Source organism: Anolis carolinensis, chromosome 5, assembly GCF_035594765.1.
Source record: "Anolis carolinensis isolate JA03-04 chromosome 5, rAnoCar3.1.pri, whole genome shotgun sequence".
NCBI classification, from domain to species: Eukaryota; Metazoa; Chordata; class Lepidosauria; order Squamata; family Dactyloidae; genus Anolis; species Anolis carolinensis.
The window spans coordinates 161,730,467-161,747,865 of NC_085845.1; the positions used below are offsets into that span (position 1 = coordinate 161,730,467).

At 40.3% G+C, this 17,399-nt stretch overlaps 1 protein-coding gene across 1 annotated transcript in view; it reads right to left on the reverse strand.

The window, feature by feature from the left end:
- kitlg (KIT ligand) overlaps nt 1–13,077 on the reverse strand; it is a 73,284-nt gene extending 60,207 nt beyond the window's left edge. Inside the window, exon 1 of the mRNA XM_008110890.3 lies at nt 12,759–13,077. Coding sequence (XP_008109097.1) covers nt 12,759–12,773 — 15 coding nt within the window. The 5' untranslated portion in view covers nt 12,774–13,077. The remainder of the gene's footprint in view (nt 1–12,758) is intronic.
- Nucleotides 13,078–17,399: the final 4,322 nt, after the last annotated feature.

Consider the following 17,399-nt stretch of genomic DNA (forward strand, 5'->3'; position numbering starts at 1 on the left):
AGTCCCAAAATTCTCCAGTCAACCTGGCCACTTGGAGTGGGATGGTCAAAAGGTTCAGACACAGTCGCTCTCGATTTCAGATAGTTAAGGCCATACAATCCTAGTAATATGCTCTCTCCACAGGATTAAAAGTGAGATGAGAGTGGGATATGCTAGGGAATTCCTCTCATTCTGGGACATTACTGGGCCCATTTTTGTCCTAGCTTACTCCACTCATTAAAGAGCAAATATATCTAGTAGGAATTCTTTTGTTGTGTTGTTTCTGAAATGTTAACATGGAGGGTAGTAAGGCTGGGCATGGAAAAGTGGCAGAGAGGACAGAATTAGCATCCCATGTCTCCCACTTACCATATAAAGGGGACATAGTATAGGGCTACAAGATGGAATTTACTCAGATTTGTTTGCTTCAAGGGAGAGAACAAAAGAAAAAGAAAGCCATGATAGTTTCCACATAACAAAACTGGAATACAGTTTTGGCATGTCCAGTGAGACAACAATGCCCACAAGAATTGTTGTGAGGAGACTTGTGGTATGGGATTCAATATTCCTTCAAGGACAAATAGGATGCAAATGTAATGAACACATACAGATGACTGCAGATACGTTCCAGATGCCAGAGTGGAAAATATAAAAATCAACAGCACTTAAAGATGTCGGCTATCCTAAAGGTAAAGCAAAGCAAGCCCTCACACTTTCCTTATTTATAGCTTTAGAATTCTTTGTCTCTGATCCATTTAAAAAATGTTTTACAATTATCCTTATGTCAGCTTTATTTACCTATTGCATTTTATTTAAAGCTGTCACAATCTGTTTGATAAACGAACATCTGTTTACCAAGGCACCCTGGGTTCTCTTCCATTAAGTTTCAAAAGCAATCCTTCACACCATAAGAAATTGCTGTTTTCACACAATGTCATTCAATTTACAATTCCTAATACATTTTAGGTGCAAGCTGAAAAAGAAGGTCTAGGGATTTTTAAAAGTATAAACAAGGTCAGAAGGAACATCCCTGAGGAGATAGGATTTCGAGATGCATTAGTGTGAGTCTCCTTTGCGGGGGAAACAGCACAGCAGGTAAAAATGTGAGGAAGGGTTTGAAGAAACAAAATAGCAGTGGAGAAAACAGCCAGGCTTAGCAGGAGAGTTTACAAAAATCTGAGTTGTTTAATAGCAGTCACAAAGAGCAGCCATTCATCAGCTTAGCATTTCATTACTATTAATATTACCAATGTGGTAAATAAAACACATGATTGAAATTCGTGTGCATTTGGGGAACATTTAACTAGCTCTTTATCTACAAGAAAATATCCTTTAATCATTACCAACTGCAGATTGCTTGGACTGATTCACTATTTAATACTCTGCATTTAGGAATGACAAAGAAGAAAAGCAATTTCAAGATTACAAATCTATTACATATCTACTTAAAAGTCAGCAGGGCTTATTTGACTACATATAGAAGTTTGGAAATTTACTTTTTGAACTATAAGTCACAAAATCCTCTGGCCAGCATGTCCACTGCTCTGTTTTTCAAACTCTGGTACATATATGTAAACATGTGCAAATTTTGTACACAAATGTAGCACACAAAGACAGATGACTTACAAAACACAGAAGCGAGGCAAAGAGTAGAACTGACTGTTGAAAATGTAGAACTGACTGCTGTTAGCTTATTAGGTGATCGTTATTTTGGATTTTTGATCTGTTTTCAAACCATTTCGTTTTTATTTAACAATGCATTTATCTTCATCTTAAAATAAATATTGTGGGACAGGGGGACTCAGACGACAGTTTCTGAACAAGTAGCTCACAACTATATCACGGCTCCCATATCTCTGGAGAATATATTCCTGAATTCACCATAGAAACAAAACTGTGGATAACTATGAACCCTATTGAAATGAATGATCCTTGCCAGAAGTTACCAGAATCACCCTGAAGAACTCAGAATACTCCTAGGGAGGTATTCTCTCTAGAAATTTGCTAGATCCTCAAGCAGAAGTATGCCATAGTGTCATCTGGAGGACCTAGAAAATTTCTAGAGAGAATATATTTTATTGGATGTGGGTAAATGAAAGTGCAGTTATTAGTCCCAATGTGCCATACTGTATATAGAACCTTAAGTCTTCCACTGGCCATCCAGTAAGCATCTCTATACCAGGAATACCCATTGACATGAGATGCAGTTCTAAAACATGGGGAAATATATTCATCTTACTTGTGTTAAACCTTTCTTAGAAGGATTCTTGAATGGAAGTATTTGGGGAGGGGATCTTATTTTCACATAAACTACATGCACTTCAAAGACAATTAAGCAGAGATGGTGGATACTAGATGTGTCCAGATATACTCCTCACCTTGATTCAACCCAAAGTGAATACATTAAAAGTGTACCAGATTGTGTTCAAGGAACTATGCAGGTGATTAGGAAATCCTGAAAATGACCTGAGTATGAGTGCACATACCCACATTTCAAGATGCAATTATCAGTCAGCTTTTCCCAGAAGTTAAAGAACTGTTATAGGCTGAGAGTAATGGATGCTGACAATATAAGGTTGTTTTTCAGTTCTTTCATTCATTTACCCATTCATTCATCCAAATCTCTTTGTGTCAATATGCACAAAACAAAACACAATACAATAAATAATAATCAATCCAGGACAGTTCAAACTAAAAGTCACACTGAAACACAGGAGCGGAATGTATATATCAAAGGCAAGAGTTCTAAACCAGAACTTTAAAATATGACTAACAGGAAAACATAGATAATTAAAACATTTATTGGTTGCATTGTAAAAGATCACAAAGGCTAAAAATGTGCCACAAAGTGAGTTGTCCTCTCCTTTCAATCTTTGTCAATAAAATAGTTTGAGGCTGTAATTCACAGAACCATTGCTTCCTCTTCTAATTTAGTGGTTTCAAAGAAATACTAACTGCATCATGTGTTGTCTGTATCTCCCAGTTTAGTCAAGTCAGCGAAATATAAACCTATCCTTCCACATATCAAAAGACTACCCTGACAATAAGGTTGTTTAGAACACAGTTCATTATTTCAGAATTGCTGTCTGATGAGGCTGAAGAATAAATCCAAATATTTAATGTTTAACTACTGTCATGAATATACTATTCAGATTTGTTTAAGCTTGCCTTTGCCATCTTTTTATATATGTTTATCTAATGGCACTTTTGCACTACAGAATTCCAGCACTACAACTCTACTTTGACAGCCATGGTTCAACCACATGGGATTTTAAATTTAAGAACAAGTACTTAGAATCCCAAGCAGAGAGTTTCAGTATTCATCAAAATATACATCCCAGGATTCCATTAGATATAGCCATTGTAGTTAAAATGGAGTCATGTTGCTGTGATTGTGTGGTGTGAATAGGACCTAACATCCATCTGAAACTTGTGCTTGCATACCTCAAATCCAGCTCACGCCACTCCTAGCCTTATCCTTTGTGATAAATTTATCCATGCTGTTTTGAAATCATCTCAGTTGGTAGCCATCACCACATCTTGTGGAAGCAAACTGATAATTGCATATAGGATCAAGAAGGGGCATTGTCATCAAATAGTCATTGAGAACATTGTGTCTCATGTATTTCTCTAAACATTTATTTAAAACTCTCCCAGTGGCTCTACATCTTGTCAAACTGAATTCCATAATTTTAGTGTGCACTATATCAAAAAGTACTTCCTTTTGCATTCCCTGTAACTATCATTAGTCAGCCTCACTGGAATGACCCCAAGTTCTAGTATTCTGAGAAAGAGAAGAAAATACATCTCCATCATTTTCATGACATCACACATAATTTCATAAACCTTTGTTATGTTTCTCCAATCCATTATCTGCCTTTTCTCCCCTAAAACGCTATCGTTCTTCCATTGTCATTTGCTTCCAGTTAGTGTGGATTTGCAGTAATCCAAGTTATAACCTGTTAATCACTTTTAGATGTAAGTAGAGCAGATGATTATCTTTGGATTCTTTTATCTAGTCTCCTATTATCAGATATATTCTGATGATTTTCTTGTCCTGTATAATTTTATGATCTCCACATGCTGACTGTTTTTCATAATGCTTTAGCCTATCACCCAGACTTAAAGAGGACAAGCTAATCACCTTAATAAAAATTCAGCATGTGCATCCGAAACTGGGTTGGTGGGAGAGAGAAGCAGCCGACAGGAGTGCTGATTACATGACAAGATAACATAGAGCAAAGTGAGTTGTAATTATTGCAAAAAACCCAAAGCACAGGAGCAATTATCAAGCCAGCAGTAGTCCAGGAAATGCATTTACAGTAGAAAAAAAAAAGTAGCTATAGGAGTCAAATCACTTACAAATTACATTTTGAAACTGTAGTACTTTCCTGTCAATATTAAACTATTATTTCAGGTCATTTTATATTTACATTACATACTTTGCAGCTAATCCAAATAGCCAGGAATTCATTTTAGCCACTGTAATTTAGATTTGAAGAAACCCAGACTTCAGATCACCAACCAATTTCTTAGAAGCAGACTGGGTGACCTTGGTGGATCTATGCTAGAAAGATTAGACTGAATGTTTCAACTTGCCATTCCACGATCAATTTTTTTTCTGTCTCCCATCCTCTGACTAGTTCCAGCACTTCTGGGTTTAGATTTCAATTTTGATTATTGATTACTGAAGCAATAAACATACTCATGTTCATCTTGAACAATATTTGGACAAGACAGTCTCTGGAGCAAAATTCGATTTTAGCTCATTGTTAGATACACCCATAACATTTTATTAGCTTAATTAAAATGACACTCATTCTATAAAAATCATGGGGAGCATGAGGAAGAAAAGTGTGGGAAAGGAACACTCCTTCAATATAACCTTTGTTTAATCTTTTCTTTCCTTCCACCTATCTAGTCTGTTTGTTAATCTGGCATTTGGCAAACCCAAGAACACCCACTGGCAACATGTTCAGTACCATTAATGGAGCCTCCCAAAGCTTCTGAAAGGAAACCATGCCAAGGGAATCTATGGCCTTGCTTGAAATTGATGCCAATTTCTCACTGCAGCTCAGCAGCATATATTTATCCTATGGTGTCCAATCTCCCTAGCTGACTTAGAATGAAATACCAGTTTCCTGTATGTACACAGTGGGAAGCCGACACAAGCCATGTCAAGGAGTAAAGTAGAGGAGAGGAGACACTCTTTTATATAACATAACTACTCTCGGTAAATGAAACATTGCATAAGGCATTTTAATATTATTTCAAAAATATTATGATTGCTATGCCCATGCCCAACATAAATTACCAAGTTTGATTGGAGATACAGGTAGACCCCAAGTTGTAAATAAGACAGGTTCTGTAGGTTGTTCTTAAGTTGAATTTGTATGTAAGTTGGAACAGGTATATTTTTTAAGTGTCACTCCAGTGCATGCTTTGGATAACATAGGGAAGGGTAACACCCCTGTGATGTTTGTTTTGCTGCCTGTGCCCCTGTTTGGGAAATTTGACCTCACTTTTTGTTTCTGTGACCATTGGTTTTTGAAAAAAATGGCTTGTTGTGGAAACAAGGATTGGTGAGACAACTTCAGTAGAGACACCTTTTCCCCATGATAACACTTCCAAGAATGAATTTCCCTTCCTAGGGGTAGATTTCTTTCACTTGCTGTTGTCTCACCCTCTTTCTTAATTATGAGTAATTTGCAAATTAGATGTTTGTAACTCAGGGACTGTCTGTACATGTTCCATGCAATTCATTAGACCTTTGAAAGGTTGCCTCTTTGACTACAATTCCCAGAATCCCTGAGCCAGCATGGGCAAACTGGCTTGAAATTCTATCTATTTTACATGAAAGAAGTCATGTTTCCAGGGTCTACCGAGGTTCTGAGCAGATAAATGGTACCTCAGAAAGGAGCAGAGTCCCATCCATTCCACCATCTGCTCTGAGTCTCTTTTCTTATCCCAATGGTTAAGAAGCTCTTTTGTGATCAATCATTTCTGAGGAAACTTCAGACAATTAAAACAGGATTATTTGTGGTCGGATGGTAATACCTTACTCACTGGTGTTTCTTAATAAAATGGTTTTAATGAGGATGACTGAAGCTGAAAATTAGTAGCAGGAGTAATAGTAGTGTTTGTCTGACGATGCCCACAAGCACAAATTATCTCACTCTGGTTCATATGGGAACTGCAATCAAAACCAAAGTTTACTTCCAGTTGAGCTTCTGCAGACCTCTAATCTTTGCTGGTCCTTTAATATATTTCCCTTTTTTCCTGAACCGCATAGGACAAGCTTGATTATTGACCTGCCAGCAAATACGTCCCACAATTATATTACAAGGTATTTTTTAACAGCACATTTAAAGTTTGTACTCAGAAATATGTGTCATGAAGTTCAAAAGAGATTACTCCCATATACCTTATATAATCATATACATCTAGAAATTTAAGCCAAAAAAATCAACCCCAAAAACCTGGGTCCATGGGTCAATGGAAGTGCTATCCTTTAACTCTTATAGAATAAAAAGGAATCACCCCCTCTCTGCGTAGAACAGCAAAAAAACAAGAGCTTCGACTATCTTGGGAGAACCTAAAAGAAGCATTGATCTCCTCTACTCTCTCTGCCATGGTGCTACTTCTGGCTTTTTTGAATGTATGGGTGGAGAAATGGCGGTGGCCGCCAGGGGCGGCTGGACTCTTGGCGTGACATTGTTGTTATCTGCTCTCCATGAAATAACTCTCAACTTATTCATGGGTCATATCAAAATGCATAATTTTGGTTCCCAAACCTGTCCTTGGTGTATACACAAGGTCAACGTACACACAAATATATATGATAGGTTTGGAGAGTCTTTTAAAAGTGTTCCAGGGTTGAAGGAAAAAAAATCCTCTCCCCTTCTTGTTGAATTTCCTCAGGATTTTGTCTTGCACAATTTGTACTGCCTCCTTCTATCCCAAGACCCTTTTCCAGCAGCAAGAATGCTGTACTACCAGGACTGTCCTCAAAGAGAAGCCCTGAAGGTCATATAACTGCTGGGCATGAATGTACCCATTTAACAAAAGAAAGCTGTATTCATTCTGCCTCTAGCTCTTTTCCACTACTAAGGTCTCCTAAAGTTTGCATGTATAGCCGGCAGGTCAAATTTCTGACTGTCGTTGCCGCAGTTACCACCAAAATTGTCACAAATGGCTATATTTCAAGTTTCTGCATCTGGCACCTTTTTCAAATAAGTTTTCTTAACAGAATATGTCACATAGAATCGCTATTCATAACCAGATGCAAACCAGATTTTTCATCTGCCTTTTGAAGCTTTCATTTATAATGATTACTGTTAATTTTGTTGTCTGTTTGTTTTGAATGTCAAGATGAAAATAACATAGATAGGCTTTTCCTTCCACTATTTATTTACTATAATGCACATGATCTCATAAATCACCAGCGTAATCCTTCAATGGGATTACATCACTGTGATTACTCTGAATGAAAATGTGTCTGGGTAAATCTTAAATGGGTAATTTGAAAGGCATTACTACAGTGTTTGTTTTCCTTTCCTCAGCTTTGAAAACTGTTTACACATATTATAAATAAGTATCAGTGTTGTCCCTTGCATCAAGATTTGTGAGGCTATAAATTATATGAAATCAACACTTATCTGTTACATCAAACCCTACAACTGTAAACCATTTTCTTCACTTCTCTGTGTTTATATTTCATACAGCTAGGTCCCTCCACTGTAGTGAGAGAGTTACAGGACACGAGATATTTTACACAAACTTATTAGGGTCATATCTAGTTTATGTTCAGTAGTTATACAATTGCTTTAAAATTATTTAAGCAAAGTGGTCCCTGGTCAAAAAAAGGTTGGGAACCACTGAGTTACACCCAGGAATTTCATATCTTCTGTCAAATCTACACTGGTTTGTTCAAAGGATTTGCAACTCACTGTGAATGTTTCAGCTCTACTGAGACTTATACCCTATTTAGCAGACTTTGAGTTATGGCCTTCAATTGCAACACTAAACATGCTCACCAGGAAGTATGTGCTATGCCAGCAGGTGGACTGACTTTCAAATAAACATGGGTAGGATCAGTCTGAAAAAAACTGACTCAAATTTCGAAGGAAAACTTGGAATGCAAAAACCCTACCGTAGAATCAGATTCCTTATTGTTTTCTTTTTCCCATCACTATTCTTAAATAGGGCACAGAAGCAAAAATTACACTAGCAACAGGATATATTTGAAGCAGTATGCAAGGTGTGAGACAATGGATGATATGCTATGTTATAGTGATTGATGAGATCATACTTTGAAAGAGCCTGCAGGTCCTTTGATAATACTTACCCAGACATGAGCCTAAAGGTACAACACAATGAAATCTTATTTTTGGGTCAAAACGGCTGAGCTGATGAACTTGCTGACCGAAAGGTCAGTGGTTCGAATCTGGGGAGCGGAGTGAGCTCCCGCTGTTAGCCCCAGCTTCTGTCAATCTAGCAGTTCGAGAACATGCAAATGTGAGTAGATCAATAGGTACTGCTCTGGCAGGAAGGTAACGGCACTCCATGCAGTCATGCCAGCCACATGATCTTGGAGGTGTCTACAGACAATGCTGGCTCTTCGGCTTAGAAATGGAAATAAGCACCAACCCCAGAGTTGGACACGACTAGACTTAATGTCAGGGGAAAACATTTACCTTTACCTAAGGCTGGATCAAGAATGCCATATAATGCTGTTTGAGCCTACACTGACCAAATAATGAAGTTCAAACTGAATTATATGGCAATACAGATCCAGTCTGCATCAAAAGCAGAGTACATGCATGTAATCTGACTACCAACAGGATTACTTTCCACTTGCCTTGAGTGTATACTAATACAATTTGTACAGTAAAGTGTTGGAAGCCTTTTCCCCAGATTAGAAAATTCACTGCCACGGGGATTCAAAGTAACTTTTCCAAGCTCTCCTTTTGTTTGAATATCTCCATGCAGGTTTAGACATTGTTTTGCCTTTCTCAGTCTCTTAGGTAAGAGTAGCATCAAATACTGTCCGGTAAAATGATATTTTTCTGCATGTGTATTTTCTCCCTGTCAACCATCCAGTGAGCAAAACTACACACAGACAGGCTAACCATATGTCAGGAACTGAAATTAACTAGAAGCTTAAGCAATGAATGGTTGGTGAAATGTTTTCACACATGAAACAAAAATCCACAGAAATGTACTCTAGAATGGAGTTTTATGGTCCAGGAAAACCAATCAAGGCTGTCATCAGCCTAATAGGATGGGATCTACCATGTCAGCACCACTCATCTGGAATGTAACATTCAGTCTAAAGGAAAACTGCTAATTTCTAAAAAGACTCCAAGCCATTGAGGGTGGAATGAAATGGGTTGCAGCTTGCTTTTATGCATAGTTTGGAGTCTTTCTTTTTAAGTGCATTGCCTGCCGTCTTGCACAGAAACTAAGCTTTGGAACAGCCACAGCTCTTTTAATAGTTGGCATATTCAGACGCATCATGTTCAGATTCCCAGGAAAAATCCCAGAGCTTGAAAATGTCTTTTTTTATACTACAACTTCCTGAATGCTCACCTCGTCAACAAGGCCCCACTGGGGGATTCTGGAAGGTGTAGTACAATCGGTGACTCTTCCCAGCTGTTTTGGCACATTGTCATGCACAGTCAACCGAGGGCATGGTGGCTTCCCCATGCACACTGCATAGTTTAAAATGTAGCTAGGCAGTAATCAATCTTGGATAGATGTCTCTGCCAAAGGTTATGACATTGATCTTAATTGCTTGCTTTTAATTATTTTGACAGCTTAATTGTACAATTTGCTTTTGAATGATATGGACTTCTAGCTGTATCTTTTCACTTTATGAAAGCCACCTTCAGTGCCAGGGGTTGGGAAAATACAGTGCATTAATTAATTAATCAATTAGTAAATAAGTAATTGGTTGAGGTGGGGAACCTTTGGTACTCCCCAATATTTTGACATTCAGCTTCCAGAAGCCCACCCAGCATGATCACTGGTAAGGAATTATGGCAAGTGTAGATTAAAACATCTGGCTCAAACTTCCCCAGCCCTGCCATAGAATGTCCTGAAGAATTTGATTCCCCATTATCATGGGAAGACAATTAGAGATCAACCCAGCAGGCATTAACACGTATTAAAAGGAAAATATTGATATTGCAACATTTCAAACCAGGAGAGATATATGCCAAGTGACTTATATCCCCCAGATTCCTAGGAGTTACTATTTCACAAATGGGTGGCTTTTAAAAAAATTGAAATCACCAAAACAAATATTTTGTTTTCTGACCCCAGCCTAGATTTCTTTCTCTCCTTTCTTCCTTATATTGCAGGCTTTTTTTCTGTGTCTAAAATGATAAATGGCAAGTGCCTCAGAGAAAAGAAAAGTATAAACCTTTGAGAAAAGTCAGTGAGGGAGGGAAAGCATTGGCTCTGTCACTCAATGAGACAATTGCAGATCAAATACGTTGCAGGAGATGGGCTGGTTACAGTATCTGTATTTAATGGCCTGGCTTGTTAACTAATTAGGTAAAGGTAAAGGTTTCCCCCTGACATTAAGTCCAGTCGTGACTGACTCTGGGGTGGTGCTCATCTCCATTTCTAAGCCGAAGAGCTGGCGTTGTCCGTAGACACCTCCAAGGTCATGTGGCTGGCATGACTGCATGGAGCACCGTTACCTTCCTGCTGGTGATCTACTCACATTGGCATGTTTTCGAACTGCTAGGTTGGAAGAAGCTGGAGCTAACTGCGGGCGCTCACTCTGCTCCCGGGATTTGAACCTGTGACCTTTTGGTCTGCAAGTTCAGCAGCTCAGTGCTTTAACACACTTCACCAACAGGGCTCCTTGTTAACTAATTATATATAAATAAAAACAGAGTTTTATTTTCCAGTCCCTTTTCTTCCTGAAGATGCCTCTTGCCCAGCTCTATCCATCTATTGGAGACCCCGGTGACACAATGGGTTAAACTGTTCTGCTGGCAGTACTGCTGACTGAAAGGTAAGCAGTTTGAATCCAGGGAGCGGGGTGAGCTCTTGTCTGTCAGCTCTAGCTCCCCATGTGGGGACATGAGCGAAGCCTCCCACAGGATGGTAAAACATCAAACATCCAGGCGTCCCCCTGGGCAACGTCCTTGCAGCTGGCCAATTCTCTCACACCAGAAGTTACTTGCAGTTTCTCAAGTCACTCCTGACTTGAAAAAAAATCCATCTAATTACAGGAGTTATATCCTTTGCCACCTTGTGGGGAGGGAATGGAATCGGTGCCAATAAATCTACAGAGAGTGATGCCAAACGAGAAATACTGTAGAGTCTCGCTTATCCAACCTTCACTTATCTAATGTTCTGGATTATCCAACGCAGTCTGCCTCCCACTTGGATCCACAGCCATTTCTCTAGGAAGCAAGACTGAACTTTTTATGGATTTAACTTCCAACAGTGTTGTTACTATAAGCTCATTTTGTGCAATTCTATAGTTATTTGTAGTCAATTATTAGTGGTCAATGTTTTTGTAATCAATGTTTTTAAAACATTGTAATGTTTTGGTGCTAAATTCATAAATACAGTAATCACTACATAATGTTACTGTGTATTGCATGGCTTTTTCAATCCATTTGTTATAAAGCATTATGTTTTGGTGCTTAATTTGTAAAATCATAATGTAATTTGACGTTTAATAGGCTTTTACTTAATCCCTCCTTATTAGCCAACATTTTTGCTTACCCAATGTTCTGCCGGCCCATTTATGTTGGATAAGTGAGACTCTACTGTGCATAGAAGTGGCAAGGGCAGGGGAAGATAGCACTGAGCAATGCCCAAAGCAGGCCCATCACATGCTTTTCTGTGGCAGCATCTCCGCCTTCCAGTTCTGTTGCATGGGGCAGGTTGAAGGCGACCACAGTGCCAACCTACTTGTCCATGGATCCTGTATCTATGGATTCAGCCATCCACGATTTGAAAAAAAAAAATTGGAAGAAATCCAAAAAGCATACCTTGATTTTGCCACTTTTCTGTGTGTGTCAGGAGCAACCAGAGTTGCTTCTGGAGTGAGAGAATTGGCCGTCTGCAAGGACGTTGTCCAGGGGACTCCCGGATGTTTTGATGTTTTTACCATCCTTGTGGGAGGCTTCTCTCATGTCCCTGCATGGAGCTGGAGCTGAAAGAGGGAGCTCATCCTTGCTCTCCCTGGGTGGGATTTGAACCTGGCAGCTTTCAGGTCAGCAACCCAACCTTTAAGTCAGGAGGCTTTTATCCCCTAGGCCATCGGAGGCTCCGGTGGAGTGAAGATTTTGCCACTGTATACATGGAACACCATTGAACTACAACACCATTGTAGATAACGGGACTTGGATGTTGGTGTCCACGGGAGTCTTGGAACCAAACCCTAGTAGATACCAAGTCTGTGCATTATTCGCACCCTGCTCATAAATTAACTATTTATAGCGCCCTGGTCCTATCAGGGAGAGGCAGGAACTTCTGGAGCTCATCCTGTACAAAGGACAAGGCAGATAAGAAGCAAGGCAGAGAGGCGCCCGGGCAGCGCTTCTACCAGGAAGGCACCTTGGCATGGCCAGTGAAGACTGGGAGTGGGGAGCAAAGGGTCAGTATTCAGACCCACGGAAGAAGGCAGCCCTCAACCCACGCCAGCCTTCGGCAAACCAATGCCAGGCTGCCCTCGAGAGGCGAAGTGCGACCACCCTCCTCCTCCTCCTCCTCCCGGGCACCCGGGTTTGGATGACTTGGCTACTCACTTGTGCCGTCTTCATAAGGAAAGAGAGCGCTGCAATCCCGCCTCAGCAGTTGTGTGCAAAGTCCTGTTAGCACCGGCTCTGTCTAAGCTCCAGCATGTTGCGAAGGCGGCTAGTCCGTGCATTGGGCTCGCCCGCGGCGCCCTCGCTGCCTTTGCGACCCTCCTCGCCCCTCTTGGTGGACCCACCGCCCACGCCTTTGCCTTGCCTTGCCTTGCCTTGCCTTGCCTTGGCAAAAAAGCGAGGACTGTGCGAAGCAGCCGCCGCCGTCGGAGCCTTTCTTTTATAGCTGCAAGCTGCCTCCTTCCACGGCTCGGGCTTGAAAGCGGAGGACACGCCTTTCCTGGCGTCCTCCTTGCCAAGGAGGGAAGGGGCGGGAAGGGGGGGGGGAGAGAGAGAGAGAGCCCTGGGGAACTTCAGCGAGATGGAGCGCAGGAGGACAACCTCAGCCAGAGAGAAAAAGGCGGGTTGACAGCACTTGAATGGCCATGGGTCCACGCTGTGGGATCTTGGAAGCTGTCTCTTGGTGAGGCACCCACACTCTTTAGCCAAGGAGACTGTAAAATTCAGGTTTCCTTAGCCAGTTAAAGTGATGTCCAACTGGCTTAATACATACACCCCCAAAAGTATCTTTGCCTAGGTGCCTCCATCAAAAGCTTGGAGGAGGGGATGCATCTCTGAATGCAGTTTGACATCGTTTTTACCGACTATAGAATCTTGAGAGTTTGGCCTTTTTGGTTACTTTACTTATTTAGGTTGCTGTGAGTCTCTCTCCTGACGTTTCGCCCACAATTGTGACAGGCGTCCTCAGAGGTTGTGAGGTATACCAGTGATTCCCGTCATGAAGGCGATCCCTCATTGTCCAAGTATGATGGCCTTCCAAGTGCAAGGTCTTGGCAGTGAGTCCGTAGGTGTCTGTAGAGCCCTATTCTTGATCCGCATGTTCTACCACAGTGAGGACATCAGTTCCCAGGTGGAAGGCAGTCCTGGTCAGGGTTGGCTTGGCACGCCGTCATCTTGGCACCTTTCTCCTTTTCACTTTCCATTTGTGCCTCTTCAAATTCCACAACACTGCTGGTCACAATTGACCTCCAGCTAGAGTGCTCAAGGGCCAGGGCTTCCCAGTTCTTGGTGTCTATACCACAGTTTTTTAAGGTTAGCTTTAAGCCCATCTTTAAATTTCTTTTCCTGTCGAACAACATTCCATTTTCTGTTCTTGAGTTGGGAGTATAGTAACTGCTTTGGGAGATGGCGATTGGGCATTCGGACAATGTGACCAGTCCAGCAGAGTTGATGGCATAGAAGCATCACTTCAATGATAGCGATCTTTGCTTCTTCCAGCACGCTGACATTTGTCTGCCTCTCTTGTCAAGAGGTTTGCAGGATTTTTTGGAGGCAACGCTGATGGAATTGTTCCAGGAGTTGTGTGTGATGTCTGTAGACTGTCCACATTTCACAGGCATATAACAGGGTTGGGAGGACAATAGTTTTATAAACAAGTGCCTTGTTATCCCTATGAATGTCCCAGTCCTCAAACACTCTCTGCTTCATTCAGAAAAATGTTGCACTTGCAGAGCTCAGGCGGTGTTGTATTTCAATGTCAAATGTTGCCTTTTGTGGAGAGGTCACTGCCAAGGTAGCAGAAATTGTCAACATTTTCTAACATTACACCATTAAGCTGTAATTATATATATGCTTTTAAGTTTGATAATGGATTTTAATAGTATTATTAATTGATTTCTATATATTGTTTGATTTTAATGACTGTGTTTTGGGCATTAAATTTTGCCAATCTCTGTAAGCCACCCTGAGTCCTCTCGGGTGAGAAGGGCGGGGGATAAATGCTGTAAATAAAATAAATAAAATATTTCTGTATAAGCTGTATAGCATAGACCCATGGCAATTCAAATGCTGTCAAACTGCATTCATTCTGCAGTGGGGATGCCCTCCATGCCCTTGGGTTATAGCTTCCAGAAACCCTGGCTGAGAAATTATGGCACAAAGGGAAACTTTCCCCACTACTGGCAACCTTCCCCCAAATAAGCCCTGGCCACTCATGGATATGTTTTCAGGTGTATGGGCTTCTTTTTGCTAGGGATTTTTTTCCAAGCATCTTTCTGCATAGAAAAGTCTCTCCTTTAAAAAGTATACATTGGATTCCTGTACAGTCATTCACTAAGATTAGGTGTGCAGGAGCCTCATGAAAGTGGAAAAAATGATAAAAATGTGATTATTTTTTTTACCTGAGAGATCATCTCTCTAGGTTCTCCATCATGACCATTGTCAACTTTCAATAGAATCATTCTGGAGAAGTGAGTTCCACTCCCCCTGCCCCACCCAAGGAATTTGTAGTCCTCCAGCACAACTCTGTACTTAACTTCAAACTTTCATGGCTGAGCAATGATCCCACATTCAAACCACTATTCCATGCCTCTTTTCTTTTCTAACTCATCTGAACTACATTTTAAGATGTGAGACTTGAGATATGACTATAAAGTATGCATTGATCATAAATACAACTTGAAAGGATACTTGCAGTTTTCTTTCCCAGCCAGAATATTAGTTCCATCAGAGCAGTGTTGAGAACACTTGGGAAACCCTACGTATAGAGTCTTCTGAACTATGTATACTCTGGTGTAATGGGCTCCCTGGGCTTATCTCCTTTCTTCAGTAGAAAAGAGGACCCCCATCTACCCCGAAAGAGATCTAGCTGCCATTACCTACTAATTTAAGCAATGTGACTCAGTAACTTAGAAGTTACAGAGGGTTTCATTTGCACTTTTCCACCTTTGCCTTTGAAGAGGCTTCCCCTTTCATCCCAGGGGGAGATGAGAATCCTCTACATGTATATGTGAACACACTGAGTAAAGGCATGTGGTGAGAGCATGGATAGAAGAGATCTTTGAAGAAAAGTTTTTATTCTAAACAAGCAATGGTGACATTTCTAAAGAAAAATTTACAAGGTCTTTGGAAGCATGCTGAAGCTTCCACACTTCTCCCCAAATTAGTATCTTCACTGGGTAGTTTTCTTGCTTGTTCTCTGATGCTCCTCCTTGATGCTGCCTCCCAATAAATATATTGCAAACCAACACATGCTTAACCCTTTGTTTATCTGAGAGAAAAACTATGCCCAGATAATGTGAAAAATCAAAGTCAGATGTGAAATCAGGATCTTAATTAACATCCAAGCTTTCTCCCAGCATGGGATTCAAGATGCCTTGCAACCAGTATCATTATTAAACTATTCATATACTAGTCACAGTACAATTTGACCAGACTTCTATTTAAAATACAAGTTAAAACAATTTTAAATACACATTTAAAACATAATAAATTGGAATAACAACACACAGATACCATTTGCTTACAAACCAAATATCTCACTAAATTTACACGTCTACAGGTGGTAACAGAAAACAGCAAGGTCAGGGACAACTGAATCTTCTGAGGAAGGGATTTCTATGACTTGGAAGAAGCCACTGAAAAGATTCCCTTGTGTGTTTTCACCAAATGAGTCTATGAGGGTGGTAGGACAAAGGGAAAGCTCTCGCCTACTGATCCTAAAGCTTGGCCTGGCTGGTATTAGTTCATTTCTAGTCTTTCAGAAACTCTGGACCCAAACCATAATATTGCTCAGGCCTTGTAACCTGGTGAGCAGGAAGCAAGGATAGAGAGGCTCCAGGAACAAGGAAGGAAATGTAGAAGCTATTTCATTTCCAGAACTGTGTGTGCTAATTTTATAAATACACATGCAAACTCAAAAATTATTGTACACATGACCAAGGAAGGCAATTAACTTTCCATTGAAATCACTGCAAATAAAATATAAAGTCCAATTCATTTGTGGCTCATCCCTCTCTTGATCATCTCAAGTCAGTTGTTTTCTCCAATTATAATTAATTTGCAATAGCTATGAACTAGTATGAAAAACAGCCAACTAAGGGTGACTCATGGGGTTACCCCCAATTAATTTGCCAATTTCCAGCCAAACACATTTCAATCAGTTCTCTTTCTATTAATTTCCTCCATTCATCAAGCACCCTCACGTCTGCAATTAAATTCAAAATAAATGAAATAGAGCATAATTCCATTTGGGAAAGGAATTTTAAAGTTGGTTTGTTGGTAATAGCAAGGATGGCAGTGGTTGTGGGTAGAAGAGAAAAGTAAAAAATTAGGAAGGAGGGGAAAAAGCAGATTTTACACACAAATTTGGAAACAGAGAAAGGAAGGAGTAGGAAAAATGGAGAAAGAAAGCAAAGAGCATGGCAGAAACAGAAGTCTCCCAGAATGATAAAAAGGAAATTGAAGGTAAAGGGTGGCAAGGACATCACTCTTTTTTCTCTGCTTTGTAGTTCCTGGGATTGTCTTATATATTGGGATTTGTGTGTTTTCTCTTACTCCATAACACATATAGTAGAACCTGGAGGGGGAAAAACCTTGATTTTGTGGCAAAACTCTGGTTCTACAAACACAGACATGGATTTCTGGAAGTAGTGTTTTCAGGCTACCCCTCCCGCCCTTTCTCTTTTTTTGCACAAAAAACAGTCATCCCAGAAACCTCCGTGGATGTTTTCCTCTTCCTTTGTTTCTGTCTCATTTAGCAAAAAGCAGCAACCTTACAGAAAAAAAATACATGAATACAGT